This window comes from Micropterus dolomieu, linkage group LG01 (assembly GCF_021292245.1).
Source record: "Micropterus dolomieu isolate WLL.071019.BEF.003 ecotype Adirondacks linkage group LG01, ASM2129224v1, whole genome shotgun sequence".
NCBI lineage: Eukaryota > Metazoa > Chordata > Actinopteri > Centrarchiformes > Centrarchidae > Micropterus > Micropterus dolomieu.
The window spans coordinates 42,334,637-42,353,317 of record NC_060150.1 but is presented as its reverse complement, the minus strand read 5'-3'; the positions used below and the strand labels follow the sequence as shown (position 1 = coordinate 42,353,317).

The following is an 18,681-nucleotide window of genomic DNA, read 5'->3' as shown; positions in this document are numbered from 1 at the left end:
TCAGAGACAAAGTCATTGCCGATAATGTGAACTTTGAGGGCATTGATGATGTCAGCTTGGCCACAATAGACCGAGTTCTCCGGCGCCAAAAGATGCGGCTGAAATATGTCTACAGGGTTCCCTTTGAGCGAAACTCTGCACGACACAAAGACCTACGTTACGAGTATGTGCAAGTAAGTATACATCCATGTTCACAAAACAGTTAGTGAACATACTGTGTTGCTCAGCCTACATTACTTCTGGACAATACTATGCTACCTGATTGACTGTTGTTCTGAACACCTGTGCACTTTCACATTTTCACAGGATATTACAGTTGGACGCGATGGCCAGACCTCATGAGTACCTCTTCCTGGATGAGGCTGGCTTCAACCTGCAGAAACGAAGGCAAAGAGGCCGTAACATTGGCCAAAGAGCCATCACTGAGGTTCCTGGCCAACGGGGGGGGGGGGGGTAATATTACTCTTTGTGCGGCCATGGGTTTGGAGGGGCTTGTCCACCGGCAGGCTGTCCTTGGGTCTTACAACACCCAACGTCTCCTAACCTTCCTAGAGGAGCTAAAAGAGATCCTCCTGGACTGCCAACAACACCATCCTGGGCCCGAACATCCCATTTATGTGACTATTTGGGACAATGTACGCTTCCACAGAACAAACCAAATCAGAGAGTGGTTCACCACCAACAGTAACCACTTTTTAAACGTCTGTCTGCCACCCTACTCCCCTTTCCTGAACCCTATAGAGGAGTTCTTATCATCGTGGAGATGGAAGGTTTATGACAGACAACCATACACTAGAGAGAACCTCCTTGTACAGAATTTACTATAGATTTATACTCTTCATATGAAACTCACAAATCTAAATGCCCAATCCTCTGCAGAGCTCTAAGATCCATTATTGTAAAGTTTCTAAAAATATGCATTGGCAGTTATGAAACAAAGAACCTTCTCACAAATTGAGCATTGTGTTTTCAATTGTTTTGCTGTAGTGTGTAATGATGTGTATAGTGTTTACATTTTTGAAAGCTTCGAGCTGCTCTTTTGGTGTGAAAGTTTGAGTTTTGAAGGGAGAAGGTGTGGTTGTGTTTATGTAGCTTTAGAAAAGGGTGTTGTGTTTAGACATTAGAGAACATGGACGAAACGTTTGTCAAATGTGTTTTAGCATTTGAGAAAAACTGTAGTTGCATTTATACTCTAATAAAGACCTCACTGGTCATTTTAACAGTGCAAAAGCAGAATTGAGGGATCATCCACACACATGCACAGGCCTGCCTTGTTAAAATCTCATGCATCAAATTCCAGCAACAGGTTACTGAGATTGTATATTACAGAAATTTTAGCAACATTAAAAACTGCCATACAGCAAAAAGCAATACATTACTGTAACGTTAATTGCATTTCCTTTGTAACGCGTTACTCCCAACACTGTTTAAGGCAGACAGAAGTTGCTGTCTCCATTATGAAGCTATTAAAATGCTAACTAACGTTAGCTAACAAATATATTACTCCACGTGCTAGCATTAGCTAATGCACACCAGAGCTATCCACCAACTTTAGTTAACTTACACAATTGTGTTGTCTTGCTAACAATACGTTACAACCTTTATATACAGTCTATGGTTACAACGTTAGCTTTCGTGAAGTGGACTTTCATGCTGTGTGATTGTTTCATCGATTTCAAAAACTTTGATTCTGATTGGTGAAATTAGTGGGCTGGGAGGGAGGACACACGTGTTTACTGTTTACAAACAGTAAACAAGTATATTTATATTCTGATTTAAAATATGCTTATTTCTATATGTTGTTGTTTAAGTTAACAACATGTGCTGCTTCCTTCTAGGCCAGGTTACCCTTATGAAAGAGGTCTCTGATCTCAACTAGCTATTTACCTACAATTAAAAGAAAGGAAAGAAATTTTAAAAAATAATATGCTTTTGAAAAATACATTTAAAAACATGTTTTAAAAATCATACTTCCGGAAATCAGGCTGAAACATGTGGCAATTACATAAATAATTACAATATTTTGCAGTAACCTACACAATGAAGCATTTTTAACCCACTAAAAGTGTAATTGTTTAACAATGTACTTCCACAAAGTACACCTAAATAGTATTTACTAAGAGTTAAATAAATATATTTTTAATAAATAGACTAAAATGTTGTGAAAAATATACTTTTATTTAAGCATATTTATTAAAAGTTTAATTAAGTATATATTTATTACCAATTTATTCAAAGTATACCTTTGAGAAGTATATTAAAGCTCATGAGAATATATCTTTAATTTAGGCCTACTTGTAGTAAGCATGTTAGGAGTATGAATGTACTATAAGCATACTATGTGAATTTCTAGCATATTTTCAGTGCCTCTTAAGAGCACTTCTTTTTGACCTGGAGAAGCAATTATAAAAATGGTAAACAGAAATAAACTATCATCACTGGAGCAGTGCTGAGGATGAATTTGAGCATAAGAGTCTGATAGCTCGGGGGGAAAGCTGCTCTGCAGTCTGGTGGTGTGGCAGCTAAAACTTCTATATCTCTTCCCAGAATGCAGCAGGGTGAACAGGCTGTGGCTGGGTGGGTTATGTCCTTTAGTATCGTTTGGGCTCTGCGCAGGCACCTCACCTCACCGATATCATCGATGCTCAGGAGATGGGTACCAATGATCTTCTGAGCAGTTTTGATCACCCGCTGCAGAACCCTCTGGTCCTGGGCCGTGCACATCCCATGCCAGTTTGTGATGTTTCCAGTCAGGATACTTTTTATTGCTTTTTTGCAAAAGAGCTTTCTTCACCAGCTTGGAGATGTGAGATTACCATGTCAGGTTCTCTGTGATGCTGATTCCCATAAACCTGAAATTGGACGCTTGTGTTGGGAATTACAGCTCTTTAAACGGAGCTGGATCATACGGCTCTGTTCCTTTCCAAGAGCTGGCTGTTTCGGCTCCCAAACAGCTCTGCATTTAGTACCACTTCTGTTGGTCGCTGCCCAAGTTGTGCTCTTATTTTTTGCAAGAAATAAATGTGCAAGATTCTTCATCTGCAATACATTGACATATTCTTTTATACTGATGGATAAAAATTGTGATATGTTAAGAATCACTATCCTCAGATGGGCCAGCTCCCATCCTTTCCTGACACATCACTAGAGGACGCATTCAAGGAATATGACTCAGTGTTACTCTCAAGTGTACTTACATACAGAACAATATACAGAAAGATATGAATAGTAGTGGTGCAACAGATCACAAAACTCACAGTTCGGATTGATCCGTGGTTTTGAATCATTGATAGGATCATTTTCGGATCAGCAAAAATAAAAGAGGGATAAATTTATTATATAATGTGCTACTTTGGCTCAGATGTAGCCTAAACGAGTGATAGCCACTTGCAAGACGGTAGCTGCTCCTGTGAGCAGTGGAGCTGTGTGTCGAAGGGAATTCATCAGATATGACTGAAGCCAGATCATGTGATAAACATCACAACCTTATGATCTGTTTCTATGATGACAAGCAGGCTGGTGTCCGTGTTACACCACCGCAACACACTGCAACAGCTCTAAATCTCGGTCTCCCCTAAACCAATCACTGTGGACAACAAAGCTGAACAGAGATAGGTCAAATAAATGGAACAATTATGTACATGAAAGTAAGACTAGATGAAAAGAAAGTGTATAAATATAAAGTGCAACAATGACCAACAACATACTATATCTACAGTTTAAACAAATCTTGTAATTGTAAAAGCCATTAAAAGCATGAGCAATGTAATAGATTACTATCTAATTATCAAATGTTAGCATGCAACCCCAGTAAACTAAGAACAGGGTAAACATTATACTGTAGGCTACCTGCTAAACTTCAGCATGTTAGCATTGTCACTGTAAGCATGTTAGCATTTAGCTCAAAGCACCGCTGTGGCTTTAAGCAAGCGGAAAGTTTCCGGTCAGAGAACAGAGGCAAATGCAGAAGTCTCTTAAATCTGTATTCCATTGAACGGCCAGCAGGGGCGACTCTTCTTGTTGCTTCTCAGCTGATTTATTACCTCAGTAAACACTTCCCCAATGAGTTTATGGTCTCAATCACTAGTTTCAAGTCTTCTTCTATACAACATGATGTTCATTTAGTAAATTATGGTCCCATTTAGAGGAAAATAGACCATAAAGCAGAGTATGCTTCAGGGTGGGCAACCTGTCAATCAGGCTAGAGTGACTAGTACCCACGGCACTGTGTAAATTTAACCAGCGCCGTTAAAAAAGTTTATTAGGAGTTGGCTGTTCATTTTCTCTGGTGAGTACTTTTAGTTTTAAGCCTGTTGTTCGCTAGACAAAATTATCATTCATGTTAAAATGACAGTTAACGTTAATTACAGATACACCAAGCTAAGCAAGCTAGCTAGCCGCGCACACGGCAATTAAAGCGGTTCTGGAGGCTCATGGCGGCCTGACTACATACTACAGTGGCGTTTCCACCACACACTTTCGGTAGAGTACCCTTACAACTTACACTTACCTAAATGGCTACGATGACTACGTCCATTTCTTATATACAGTCTATGGCTATAAGTAGCCTACAACCTCACAGAGCTGCATGGTTGTAGATTCTTAAGATGTCTATTTAGATACAGTCCCCTCCAAAAGTATTGGAACGGTAAGCTGTCAATTTAGATACTTCTGTAAATACAGACTCATGTAACTACCACCATATTAACCCAATAAGAAGCCTGATGGTTCTGACAACAGTCTAGTGGTACATAGTGGGGAAAAAACATTAAATTTGAATAGTCTGGTGTTCACCAGAGCAACCGTTGCAACCTCCACTTCTGCAACGTAGCCAAGATGGCAACCATCGAGGGTGAGGATGTCCAGCCTTCCACACTCAGCTTCTGACCTCTCTCGCTATCTCTGCCCAATTTTATAATGTGGCATACAGTCTATTTGTTCAACCGTAGCAAACCGCTGCAAGACATTTTGTGATTGAACTTGCCCCTGGCCACTCATGATATCTACCAGTTCACTTCCTTTCTTCCTTGCCAGTTCACCCTTGTTGCCATGTACCTAGTTCCTTTGTGTGTTTTTGCATGCTAGTTTCTGTTACCTGGAACTGTATTTCCCTGCCTGTAAGCTATCACACAACGAATCACTGAACTGCAGAAGTACGCCTGTTGTCTCAGCATTTGGGTCCAGTCCCAGTTGTCCTGCGCATAACAATTATTAACCACTTTAGATGAATATTCACAGCTGGACAACAATGACACAAAGCAGCTAAATCAATGAAGGAACTAAAGATTAATGAACTGTTTGGATGAGGAAGTGAAAAGGGGATTAGAGAATATATGAACATTCAGAAAATATTATATTGCTACACTGAGGTGACTGGACTCTTCATTTTTATTTATAAACTGCTGGCTTACTAAAAAGACAACTAATACATATTTGATTATTGATGAAACTCATGGAAGTTCAAAACATTAATCTGAAAAGGCAGAAGCTGTTTTTCTACCAGCTAAAACCGAAAGCATTTTGCTTATGCTGTGCAACAATTTCCCAAACAGAGACAAAGTGAAATTAAGTTTTCCCTGAACCAAGAAGTCCCCTTTAATGACATAATTTTGAATTACTATATTACATTAAAGGGGACTTTTTTAGCTTATTAAACCAACTGGTCATTTGTGTGTCTACATGAGTAGATACCAGTAACTCAGCAGAAACTGCACCAGTCACATTAGAGTTTTCTGTGAACTTTTTTAAATTTTTAAAAGCTGTTGACAATGTGGCAAAATCATTATTTTTGTCCACAATAATCGCAATATGACTTTTTCTCCAATCGTGCAGCCCTAATTCTCAGTGGCATCATTTGTAATGAATTACAGCTAAAGGTTGTGAAGTTATCAGGACTCAGTCATTGTTTTAAGACAACAGACCAGTTAAGTTTGTTAACACCCGTGGTGTGTGTAGTATTGCTAGCTGAATGTCATAGAATCTGTAGCATAAATAAAATTGAATTGAATTGAATTGAATAAATGTTCACATATAGTTTAAAAATCAGTTCAGTATGTGACACAGCAAGTCATTTGAGGATAGAGACCTTTTTTAAACTAGGTTGTTTGAAAATAGGAGACTAGCCACAATAGGAGGAAAGTGTGCACAGTCAGTAAGTGGACCCTGTTTCACTAAGGATTTTCCAGGCAGGAATCCAGGACTGAGAATAACAGGAAGGAGCATTAAGAGTTGCTAACAACATTATTTGATAAGGGACAACGGGTAAAGCTGTGTTTTTTACCTAATGAGGATTTAGTTTTTTTAATTTTTTTAATTTGTCCGCCATTTCTAAGACGTGGCATGTTCAAGGATTATAAAAATCAAATGTTGGGAGAGGCATTTAGTTAGTTTCCTCTTTGAGCGAGAGATGAGGGGAGCTCTCGAATCATCCACTGACAGGTGAAAATGCCCTTTAAATAAGACTGAATTCTTTAATTGATATGCCTTGAAAGATAATACCTTTTGAAGAATATTTCATATCTCATTTTAATCTGGAACAGATGTGTTTGTCCTAGCATTTTGTTATTTGATCTCTTTGTAAATATTTCACCTTTTATTATTCTGTAAATAAATATCATTTATCATTTTTAATCAGTCTAATCAATTATTGCTTTCTTTGAGGCAACCAAAAATGTCACCACAGGTGCAATGTAACTACATGTAATAGTATTTACTCAAGTACGGTACAAGTACAAGTCAATCTACTTTTTAAAAATACTTTTCACTCTGCTACATTTATTTGTCAGCTTTAATTATTTTGTAGTTTCAGATTACTGATACAAAATATAATCGATAATAATAAATGATAGTGTATCATTACCAATTAAGCTACATTTACCTGCTATGACGTCAGTGATGCTTATTATTATTATTGATATTTTTAGTATATTCTAATGCTTATACTTTTGTACTTTTACTTTGGTATTTTTACACTGTGGTATTTTCACATTGTGGAATTACAATATTTACTTAAGTAAAACATCTCGATACTTATTCCACCATTGGTTACAACACCTGACACTTAAATACTGATAATTATTATTGATGAAGATTGATATGAGAAATTCCAGAACATAATTATATATTATGTCCAAACACTTTGTAATCCCTTTGTATTCCATATACTATGTGGCATTTTTATGGTTTATATATACATAATATTCTACACTACAGAACAACATCTTTTATGTCTGAAACCACCTTGAGCATTACACCAAAACTAATTACCATCAATGTAATTACTCAAGTTCACACAGAGTCTCTGTTTACTAATGCACCACGTCTGTACCTCATGTTGTTTTAATGAATTTGGGCAGCAAAATGTCTCGACAGTCCTTATTTTCTGGCAGGCAGCAGAAAAGAGAAAGTGCTGGTTGATTTTTGCCAGTCATTACTTGAATTTCTAGAGGAAGTGAATCAAATCACAACTCCCAGTATACACATAAAAAAAAGAAGTAAAAGAGGGAATCGAGGATAGATTGACTAATTTGCGTAAAAAGGGAATTAACATCTAGGACAAAACCTTGAGGTTGTTCATATATTTCTTAGAAATGTATAAAGGTTTAAACACAACAGCATCCTATAACACGATTGACGTGGAGGTCTTGTTTTCATTGAAAAGGGAGAGGCTTGAATATATGGTAAATTTAAGTCAAAATAAGTTCTAATGCTACTCATAACAAGGAACAGCCTGCCGTGCCAGCTACTCTCACTTCCTCACTCGATTCATGAGATTGAGGAGACAAGAGGAAATGTGATAACGTCTCGTGTCACATGGAAAGAGATATCATTTCCACTCTTTTGATCTGAGAGGAACATTTTATTTGAGCAAAGGAAGCCCCAAGATTCAGTGAATACGACAGCTGTGATTAATCAGCTCTTCTTTGTGAGACACAGTGAGTATCAGGAACCATTATGTTTCTTATTCTCTTAGTCATTGGTTGTTGTTTTTTTTGGTTTTGTGCCATTTATAATAGGGTTAAAGAAACTGTCTGAACTCAGTTGTGCTTTTTCTGTTTCCACAAGGAATTACCAAACCTACATGATCATTCAGAAGAGTATTTCTTCTTTGTTACTCTTGTTGATGGACTATTTGTTTGTTTTATTGGATTCTAAGGGTGACCTTCTGCAGTTTTATTCACCAAGTGGACTTTCCCTTGAGAAATTGAAATTCCTTGTTGGTTGAGACGAAGATTTAAAAATGGGTCCTGGAGTGAATAAGGAGAAAATGAAGCCAAGAGGCGGATCAAAATGTTATACATTAAGTGTTACTTTACTCTTGTGGAATATCAACAGATTAGTTATTCCAGTCGAAGGATTTTCACTTAGGTCTTGCCGAATCAGTTACAACAATGCCATATGTACCAAGAGTAAACTCACAGCTGTTCCTCAAGATATTCCCCCAACCGTGCAAGGTTTAGACTTGTCTGCAAACCAACTTATAAAAATACAATCATCAGATTTCAAACACTTAGCACTTTTGACACAGTTAGATCTAAACCGAAACAGAATTTCAAAAATAGATACAGGAGCCTTTGCCAATCTGATTTCCCTCAAGAAGTTAAATCTAAACAATAACAAACTTGATAAACTTGTGGATAATCTTTTTGATGGTTTGCGCAACCTCATGGAGCTAAGAATTAACAATAATCACATCAACAGTGTGGGATCCGCTACTTTCACGTCACTGAGAAGCTTGAGGTTTTTGGACATCTCTTACAATAAACTGCGCAGCATAACAAAATTTAATTATACATTACAGTACCTGCCAAATCTACGAGTTCTGTCAATCAAAAACAACGACTTAACCGTTTTTAATTCGTGGCAGCTGACAAACCGCTCACTACCGCTCACATCCCTTGATTTGTCTCAAAATTCCATTGCAGCCTTTAGGATCACTGCAGATGTATTTCCAAATCTCACCTGGTTTAACATGGGCGCCTCTTTTAAAAAGCACAAGATGATATGGGACGTGCGTAACGAGACTTTTCTTAGTCAAGTGTCTACTCTTGATATAAGTGGGCTTCACTTGCCTGATGACATTAAAGCATTTCTAGGGAGCTTCAGTTCTCTGACTTCACTGAGGATGAATGGAATGAAACGTAACAGACTACCAGCACTGATCAACATTTCCTGCACCATCCCGTCAGTGACCACACTCCAACTCCGAAGTAACAATCTCACTTTTGTCGATTCAGATATGTTTCAGTTGTGCATTAATGTAACAGAATTAGATTTAACAAGTACTTACATAACAAATATCCAAGATGAGGCCTTCAGATCTATTCGAGGTTTGAGGATCTTGAGTCTGAGTCGTAACAGAATTGCATCCGTTCCAGCTGCCACAAGGAATATACCAACTCTCTCAGAGCTGGATCTCAGCGCTAACCTCATCGCCTCACTCGGATGTCACGATTTCGCCAATCTGACAAAGCTCAGACAGCTCAACCTGTATAATAATAAAATCTCAGCTCTACAAGAGTGTCTTTTCAAGGATTTAATAGGATTGCAAGTTTTAAAGCTACAGAACAACCAAATCTCCATACTAAACGGTGCTTTTAAAAAATACTTGCCAAATCTTCGAAGACTGCATTTGAATGAAAATAAACTCACTGCCATTGAATATGGAGACTTTCAGGGTCTGAAGTCACTCCAGAACTTGTCATTGCATCAAAATCAAATACAATCCATTAAAAAGGGGTCTTTTATTGGATTGACAAGTCTTACAGATATTCAGCTGCAAAATAATGACATTAAACAAGAGGAAATAAAAACATGCTTTAATGTTCTGACAAATTTAAGAAGATTGGAATTGAGGGACAATCACATTAAGTACAAAGACAGTTCAGCTTTGCCTAATCCACCATTTTCTCAGCTGTCCCTTCTGGAGACATTAGCTATTCCTGCACAACACTACAGGGGGAGGTCCCAGCTGCCTCGCAACTTCCTGCAAGGTTTGACAAATCTATTGGTTTTTAATATCAGGAACATTCAACTTTTGTACCTGCACAAAGATATGTTTAATTACACGCCTCGACTGCAGACACTTGACATTAGCTCAAATGAACTAAAGGATCTCTCTCCGGATTTGTTTTCCCCAATTCGAAGCCTAAAAAGCCTCTACATATCTAGAACAAATCTTCAGTCTCTAGATTTCTTTATAGAAGCCAACCTTACTAATCTCGAGTTCCTTCAGGCAAGAAAGAATATGTATTCAGTAATCAGTGAGGAAGTAATAAAGTCCCTGCCAGCTCTTATTTATATGGATTTTCAAGGCAATAGTTTCACTTGTGACTGTGATAACGCCTGGTTCCTCCAGTGGGCGCAAAACAATACCTATACGCAAGTTTTTGACGCCTACAACTTTGGGTGCAACTATCCTCCAGACTATAAAGATACAAAACTGTTGGACCTCAATATCAACTCCTGCTCAGTTAGCATAGACTTCATCTACTTTGTCTCCATCACATCCATAATCCTCCTGTTCATGGTGGCGTCCTTCACCTGCCATTTCCTGAGGTGGCAACTGGTCTACGCCTACTACTACTTCTTGGCTTTGCTCTTTGACACAAAACATAGAAACAAGCAAGCTCCTTATCAGTATGATGCCTTTATCTCCTACAACAACCATGATGAGCCATGGGTAATCAGAGAGCTGTTGCCAAAACTGGAAGGAGAGCAGGGCTGGAGATTGTGTCTGCACCATCGAGACTTTGAGCCAGGTAAGATGATCCTATTTGCCCCAATTGAGCTTTAATGGGAAAGTCTGAATTCAAAGTGTAATCCACTGAAGTAGCCATGCTAGTTGCATTTTGGGATGGCAATAGCAATGCCAGTCTGTTGTTGTGTCAGCGTGTCGGCCGGTCCAGACAGAAATATCAGCTGGATAGCCATTAAATTTTGTACAGATGTCCATGAACATACTAATGACTTCAGTGATCTCCTGACTTTTCTTTTGGTGCCACCAGTAAGTTTACATTACTAGCTTTTAGAACAATGTCTCTTTTGCTTTTATAATTCATTTTCACACATTCATGTTCCCCTCAGGATGAATCATAATATCTTTGGCGTAATTTTTCATCCAGCACCATATCCAAGTAAAAGTTTAAATTCATCAATACCTGCAAAAGTAATTACATTCCCATCAGCCTGAGCTATTTAACAACGGTGTTGAACAAGCTAAATGTCAGCATGGCTGTAGACGCTTAGTCTTGTTTACCTATGTAGAAGTTTCACATTTTCTATTGTCAATGCTGAGCACGTTCCAACAATTTGACAGTTACTCAGGTCAAAATGAACGTTGAGTCTTAAATGAAGCTTGGTGATGGTGATGGCATTCAGAGACTGATAATTTAAACATGTATACAAAGTTATAAATAAATAAAAAATGCTTTTTAAGATGTATATTTTCACAATAGCAAAGCAAAGTGTGCTCTTGGTGACCTCTAACTGGATCAAACACAAACAGCACCTCTGTCCTCTGTCTTCATAAATGTAGCTGTTAAACCAAATGTGCTGCTTTTTTGTACATGTATCAAACTGTGCCGCCCGGTAGAGAGCTGTAATACAGAAGAGTGCATATGAAATAAAGATGAATTTCATTGCCATACAACAAATAAAAGACATATTTCATCCATAGATATTAGAATAAATAAGATCAGTCTGCGATGCTTTCTAGAGCTTGACCATGACAACTTTAATGGACTGTCTGCAGTGCGTTATGGTCCACCGGCATTAAAAACAAAATATGTCTCTCCTTTAGGCTACAAGATAACTTGTTTCACTGTGTAAGAATTCAAAGTTCAGGAGAATGTGTTGGTCTGACTGGGGTGTACAAACGGCCCCTCCCAACTTGGACCGATCTTCGTTTTTGCTAAAATCTGATTGGCTCAACTGGGCTGATCAGAGAAGTTTACTTTCCATTTGGAGCGAACTTAATCTCCAAACGTTTCGTCGGGGCTGAAGTCAGCGCTGGGCTGTGTGATAGGCTCAACAGAGACAGTAAAACAATAAGAAAAAATGTTGGCATAAGAGGCAGCTAAATGTGCCAAAATAATGTCTTTATGTATATTAGCTGTGGAGGTGATGCACAGGGACAGGGTGATGATGACCCCAGTCATGTTGATGAGGAGGGAGAGAAGGGACAGGAGGAGCAGTAGGAGGAGAAGATAAATGCAACCTGACAAAACAGTGAAAGGTACAGAGGCAGTGTGTCTTAAGAATTAGAGAATGGATAATTGTAAGTCATATTTATTACTGATTTCCTTCTAGTGCATATGTAACTGTGCAATCAGTAAAAGCAGAGGGGAAGCTGAGAATGGGAGAGGCCTACTCAGAGATGAGGGATTTGATTTTTATACACACACATACACACTGCTGTATTTTATGGCAATGCATTGTAGTTTTTGAGTATATTTAATTATTTTTAGCCCTCTGACTGACTCAGGCTTGCCTGACCTGATCTTGTTCAGTGCAGAGCTGCCTTGCTTATACAAACTGAAGAGGCAGGTGTCATCCTGAAGTTTCTTGAAGGTCTTCAGCATAATCTGATTCACTGTATACAACAAAAACACTAATATGTCTTAAAATAACTGCAAAAAATATTTCTGCAACCCCCCCCCAAAAGGGCGCTCGCATAAAAGGCTTCTCCGTCTCGAAGTCCCGGGCTGAATTTCAGTCCCAGTATATCCCTGATTGTGCCTGTTACTTACAGTTATCTGTACTCCACAAGGTGTCACCATAGTACTTCCTACAGTGTGCCATCAGAAGACTATGGATTATGATTCATTCCTTTTTCCTTTCCTCTTCCTCAGGTAGACCGATCATAGACAACATTACAAATGGCATCTATGGAAGCAGGAAGACCATCTGTGTGATCAGTCGCAGATACCTCGAGAGTGAGTGGTGCTCCAGAGAGATCCAGGCAGCCAGGTAAAGCGTCAGCTGACTTTAAACATCTCTGAGCTGAGACAGGTGGCAGTATAACCCCTCATTAACTCCGTATGAAGCCAGTTTGTGTGATTAATCCAACACTGGCTGTTCCCACTATGCTTATTCTGTATAATAGGTGGTTTTTAGAGTGAGGCTATATACTCTACATGAACTGCTGATACACATTAAGTATTTTAATACTGAGCCATTGGAATAAGGAATTGAAAGGTTGAACCTATCACACTCTGACTTGGCAGGTTATTTCTAAACAGGTGACTGTGAAAATACTGTCTGAGAGTCTGGCTCTCTCCCATTTTTTTGTTCATACATCACAATGTACCCATAAAAAGGAGCCAGTCTAAAGTCAAGTTTACATCCAAATGGAGCACAGATATTAACTAGAAAACAATACAGAAAATATGATGGAAATATGTCTTTTATGTTTGTTTAATTTTAACAGCTGCATTTTTAAAGTGTCCAACTGAAAAAGTCAGCCTGTTTCCGTTGCATCTTGATGCTTTGTCTTCTTTTTGATCTTCCAAGTTTTCTTATGCACTAACTGATAACGTGCAAATGAGCTGAAACTCACTTTACTTTTTTTTGCAGATACTACACCAAAATTGTAGCAAGTAGGGGAGACCGGGGAGGGTTGTAACATTTCTGACATTTCTGTCTGCAACACAGACAGAAAATGCATAGTGAAGTCTCAAACACAGGGAAGGGTGATTCAAGTATTACTGTCAGTCATAGTAGTTAACATAATAATACAGTTAAATAAAATGTGCTAATGTGCACCAGCTGAACATTAGTGTGTGTGTGTGTTTGTGCATGTCTGTCTTGCATCATCACAGTGGTGACAGACATATGGCATTCCAGGAGTGCGGGCCTCATGGGCCCGCAGGGAAGCCTACAGGTCCTACAATAACATTTGAACATAATAATAAAACAATTCAACATTTCTGTGTGTGTAAGAAAACATATAAATATAACACAACTTTTTCTTGGAGTAGGTTGTAACATTTTCATTGTTGTTACAACTAAACCAGGCTCTTTTAGCCATGAACTAGCTTACCTTACAGTGTACAGACGAAACATTAGCACTTACAACTTGCATGAGGGACATAGGCACACAATCAACATGATGTAAGTTTGATGAGTTCCTGGCAAGTTCATCAAATTCTTCTTTCTAAAATTGGCTAGGCCTGCTACAGGGTGAATCAGGTGATTCGTTCCACATTGGAGAAATTGGACTTGTCACAACTGACTCATGTTACAACCTTCCTTGGTCTCCCCTATGCCATGAGTGAAATAATCTGTTAAATCACACACTTGTTTCTGTAAGATTTATTTAAAAAAAAAAAACATGTTGTTACTATCATCATGAGCTTTGCCCTAATGTTAAACAAGACAAGTCTGAAACTGAAAACTTAAAGGAGAAGCAAAAATGTTTTCAGACAACTTTTCTCTGTTTTACACGTATCATTGTAAATTTTATACCTCAGGGATTTTTTCTTTTGATTAGACGAAACAAGCAGTTCAAATCTGAGAACTTGTGGTGGTCTTTTTTTTACATTTTAGAGACAAAACATTTAGTTTATAAATAACAATACAAGATTGATTAATGGATGATGAAAACATTCGAGTTACTGGGTTAAAGAGAAATCTCACAGCATGATATGATGAGTGTCCTCTTCCTCAGCCATCCTTCTTTTTCTTCGGTGTAGCTTCCGTCTGTTTGATGAGAAGAAGGACGTGCTGATCCTGGTGTTTCTGGAGGAGATTCCCACCTTTCAGCTGTCTCCTTTCTACCGCATGAGGAAGATGCTGAAGAGGCGCACCTACCTGAGCTGGCCGCGGGCCGGGGAGCGCACCGAGCTGTTCTGGAAGAAACTCTGCCAGGCTCTGAAGAGCGGAGAAGATCATGGTGAGGACAGGTTCCGCCTCACTGTCGTGGACAGACCGTGACAGAAAGGAAATACAATCCTGTCTGTGTGAGGTTCACAGCCAAGAGCAGTTTACTGGTTAGGAATTTGTTTTATTACTAAATTGCCAAAGGTACATCTGAAGGAGGTTCCTGCTATTATATGCAAACTGAAATGGAAAATCAGGAGCCACAACAGTCTATGCCACCAAACTGGGAGCCCAAGTTATGACTTATTCATTTTTCCATTCCAAGACTGACTATGCCACCAAACTGGAAGCCCAAGTTATGACTTATTCATTTTTCCATTCCAAGACTGAGTATGTGAGCTCCTGTGCCTTTAACGTCTCTGTTGAGCCAGTGAACATAATGGCAGATAAATAGGTGGCAGAGAATTAAATATACACTGCAATGTATATATAATATCATCACCTCATCAAAAATACTTTAGCTCAATAAATTAAAACATATAGAAAATTTGATCAGGTTCAGAGAAGAGCTTCTGAACTAATTCCAGGTCTGAAAAAGATTTCACATGGAGAGGTTAATAATATTACCGACTCAAGTATACAGGAGATATAGAGGAGGCATGACTGAGGTATATGGGCTTGTTCACATAATATATGATATCACAGCCAAGCTTCCACTTTTGGAGTTCCAACAACTTCACACTCTTAATAAATTCTGGTCAACAAAGATGTTTTGCATAATTATAACGCTTTTTTGTGATCATTTGTGACATTACTGTGATTTTAAGTAAGTTGTGTTATTTTTATGATTTGTTTTGAGATGTAGGGTCTGATATGCAGAATGTATATCCTGTGCCAAAAAACAAATATCACATCTCCACTCTACTTGCCTGTTGGGTTTGATAAAAATCACAGATCCCTTTCAGATAATTTTTTTCAAACAGTCAGCTGTGCAGTGATACAATCTGTGAACCTGCCGCAGTTTCATTTCACTCTAATAGACAGGGTGCAGGAAGGTTTTCCATTACATAATATTAAAATGATTAGTTTCATTACCTTTGAAGTCTGTGCAGCTTCAGGCACAAAAACAACTTCTTCAGGTTTCCAAACATAATAAATGAGTAAGAACAAAGTAGTAGGTAACAATAGAATAAAGTCTCAGGTTTGAATATTTAAAAGGAGAAAAGTGTATGTTAAGGGGTTTAAGGGCTAATGTATCATTGATTAATTTGACATGCATTTCTGAATCTGCTGTTTAAATTATTATTATTATTATTATTTTATTTTTTATTGCAACTTTATTGTTCATTATTAGCCAGACAACAATCTCTCTTTCAAATCTGTCCTCTTGTCTTAGTATTGTTACTATTTTACTGCGTCTGCATATTTCAAAGTGCTCATGTTGATTTATTGCAGTCTAATTGACTTTTTACTGACTGATTTATCAGTTTACAGTAGTAATTTGCCCATGTATATTTTAATAATTTTAAGACAAAAATGTTCTCCTTCTTTTCATATGATTTGTTCTATATAAATAAAATGAAATGCTCAAGTCTCAATTTCAAATATTCTTTAAATGTAATAGCTGAAAAAGTTGTGTTGAAGCTATGAAATGACCTGTGTGGACATGAATGTATGGAAACCCATTTTGTCAGTTTTCTTAAACACCTCTGTTTTAATAAAATCTTTGACAATATCAATAACAATTACAGCTTTTTGAGAAGACAGTGCTTCATACTTTATCTCTCTAACATCAGAATGTCAGAGTTGGTCAACATCAAGACAAAATATACAAAACATATTGCAAAACCTTTAAAAAACAATGTGTCCTTTTTCATTTTGTTGATACTGTAGTGTCAGCTTACAGTTTACTATGTATTAAGAATACTACACTCCCCTGTTTATAAAACAGAACACACATAAGAAAAATGTTCTTGTTAAAGAATTAGAGAAGATTTAAGTTACATTTTTTTTTCACTGGAAAATTGGGTTCTTGGGCGCAGGAATGTGTAAAGAGAAGAGTCATATGCTGCAGACGTTAGCTGCTGTATAGAGTTTAAACTGATGTGTTGTTGCCTCGGGTTCCCTCTACTAAGCGCCGCCTCCTTTCTCTGTAAAAAATAGAAACATAACATGAATTTGGTTCAGCATTTGGTTAGAGTACCAAAAGAATATAGGAAAAACTACATTACAGAGAGACATGAGTATACTCACTCCAAGCAGCCAATCCCTCTCAGTGTCCATGAGGCTGATGGGTTGGCGCACACAAACCTCCCTGGAACATGGAAGCTGTGGGATCCAAGAAAACAATGAGGAAATTATCTCACATGAATGCTGACGAGACACCTTCCCTCCCTGTGGTCTCATTCCTGTGGCCTCATTCCAGTTTGTCAGCTTGTATATTACCTGCAGAGTGTCTCTGATACTTATTTACAGTGTCACTTCACACAGAGTGACCCTATCCGAACTAGCTGCTCTCAAAAAGTCCGGCAGTGCTTCATGATTGATTTTGGGTCACTCTTTAACTGCCTGGAAACACAAGTAATGGAGTGTTGTGCGATTCAGATACACAGTACTATACTACTATAACCTATGTAAGTCTGAGTAGTGCAATATGTGCAATATAATTTTACTCCTGCTGATTCCAGTTTTTAACTAATCATGTGAATTTTTTGTAAATTATTTATTATTACCTGCGTGTCTTTTTATCTTATCTTATTTCTTTTATCTTCATTGACTGTGCACTGAGGGGAGTTGCATTAGAGCCACGTTCAATGACAATAAAGCTCTCTGATTCATATCCTGATTCTAGAGACAAAGCGATTAGTCAAATAATTGATTAGTCTATGGAAAGAATTTCTCAAATGTGATCATTTAAAACATAAATAAATAAATATATGTTGGGGTTTTAACTGTTCTGAGATAATGTAAAAGGCATTTTTCAATGTTTTCAATTGAGAAAATAGTCTGCAGATTAATTGATGATGAAATTATTCTTCTTGTAGGCTATTCTGCACATTTTATTTTATATAATGGACAACTTGCCTAAAAAGTCAATATCAGAGACCTGACCGGTTTGATATTTTATGCTATTGTTCTTAAGTGATATAATTTCACTCCTGATTTGTAACATTGTATCCTGACAGGAAGCTATGACACGTTAACTCACATAATGGCATTGATGTCACAGGAAGTGTTGATGTTCTGCACGGTGTAGCCCAGCAGCCGTTTGCATGGCAACGGACGTCTGGCGTACCTCAGGCAGCAGCTCGCTGCAAAGACACACAAACTAATTGTAAACAAAATATGAACAACCTTTTCATTTAGATGCTGGAAATGCAACATTTAAACAAAATAGCAACACTAAAAGTTAAACAAAATAGCAACACTAAAAGTTAGACAAAATTATTTATATTGTTTGTTAGAGCTTTAAGATTTGCAGATACTTCATGTAATAATATAAAGCAAAAGACAATATAGAACTTTTCCCTTTCCTATAACCTAAATCTACATTTGACAGGGATAACAGAAATCATTCAGTACTGTAGAAATCCAGGGTACTCCACATGTACGAGCAGTAATAGCTGAAGCACTCACCTGACTCTGTGCTGCCGATAAAGGTGGTGAGGATGACGAGGGAGCACAGGGCTGCCACTGCACACACTTTGCTGATTTCCATGTTTGTATAGTTGGTGTGGCTCCTCTGCCGGTCTGTGTCAATGTGTGAGGCTGTAGTAACTAAGTGTTATGATGTGCCTGAAGGCATTCAGTGAGAGTGCAAAGAGTCGTCATTGCTTTGACGCTTAAATATGCCATCTCCGG

General features: G+C 38.0%; 2 protein-coding genes and 1 long non-coding RNA gene across 5 annotated transcripts in view; 1 reads left to right on the top strand and 2 right to left on the bottom strand.

Moving 5' to 3' along the window:
- LOC123960375 overlaps positions 1-9,440 on the bottom strand; it is an 11,665-nt gene extending 2,225 nt beyond the window's left edge. The window contains exon 1 of the long non-coding RNA XR_006822506.1: positions 9,290-9,440. This is a non-coding gene — a long non-coding RNA (uncharacterized LOC123960375). The remainder of the gene's footprint in view (positions 1-9,289) is intronic.
- On the top strand, positions 7,800-16,556 carry LOC123960123 (toll-like receptor 13). 3 transcript variants are annotated; one of them, XM_046034871.1, is made up of 5 exons: positions 7,800-7,934; positions 8,156-9,209; positions 9,378-10,760; positions 12,852-12,969; positions 14,694-16,556. In XM_046034871.1, the coding sequence occupies exons 2-5, from the start codon at positions 8,240-8,242 to the stop codon at positions 14,932-14,934; spliced, it is 2,712 nt and encodes a 903-aa protein (XP_045890827.1). In that variant the 5' UTR covers positions 7,800-7,934; positions 8,156-8,239; the 3' UTR covers positions 14,935-16,556. The 3 variants fall into 3 exon arrangements, with proteins under 3 accessions (XP_045890827.1, XP_045890763.1, XP_045890674.1); XM_046034807.1 differs by having other exon boundaries at positions 8,156-10,760; XM_046034718.1 differs by having other exon boundaries at positions 7,861-7,934; positions 8,065-10,760.
- Positions 16,515-18,681, bottom strand: ccl20b (chemokine (C-C motif) ligand 20b). Its single transcript, XM_046034990.1, has 4 exons — positions 18,457-18,681; positions 18,029-18,131; positions 17,074-17,148; positions 16,515-16,970 (listed from the first exon to the last, which is right to left on the bottom strand). Exons 1-4 carry the CDS (start codon positions 18,536-18,538, stop codon positions 16,916-16,918), a joined length of 315 nt encoding a protein of 104 aa, XP_045890946.1. The 5' UTR covers positions 18,539-18,681; the 3' UTR covers positions 16,515-16,915.

What these genes read in the sequence shown, in the direction of transcription:
- LOC123960123 (XM_046034807.1), top strand. Translation starts at nt 8,240, where the DNA reads ATGGGTCCTGGAGTGAATAAGGAGAAAATGAAGCCAAGAGGCGGATCA. An exon ending in CCATCGAGACTTTGAGCCAG is followed by an intron (nt 10,761 to 12,851) that starts GTAAGATGATCC and finishes CCTCTTCCTCAG; the next exon opens with GTAGACCGATCATAGACAAC. An exon ending in AGAGAGATCCAGGCAGCCAG is followed by an intron (nt 12,970 to 14,693) that starts GTAAAGCGTCAG and finishes TCTTCGGTGTAG; the next exon opens with CTTCCGTCTGTTTGATGAGA.
- ccl20b (XM_046034990.1), bottom strand. Translation starts at nt 18,538, where the DNA reads ATGGAAATCAGCAAAGTGTGTGCAGTGGCAGCCCTGTGCTCCCTCGTC. An exon ending in TATCGGCAGCACAGAGTCAG is followed by an intron (nt 18,132 to 18,456) that starts GTGAGTGCTTCA and finishes GTGTCTTTGCAG; the next exon opens with CGAGCTGCTGCCTGAGGTAC. An exon ending in AGAGGGATTGGCTGCTTGGA is followed by an intron (nt 16,971 to 17,073) that starts GTGAGTATACTC and finishes TATTTTTTACAG; the next exon opens with AGAAAGGAGGCGGCGCTTAG.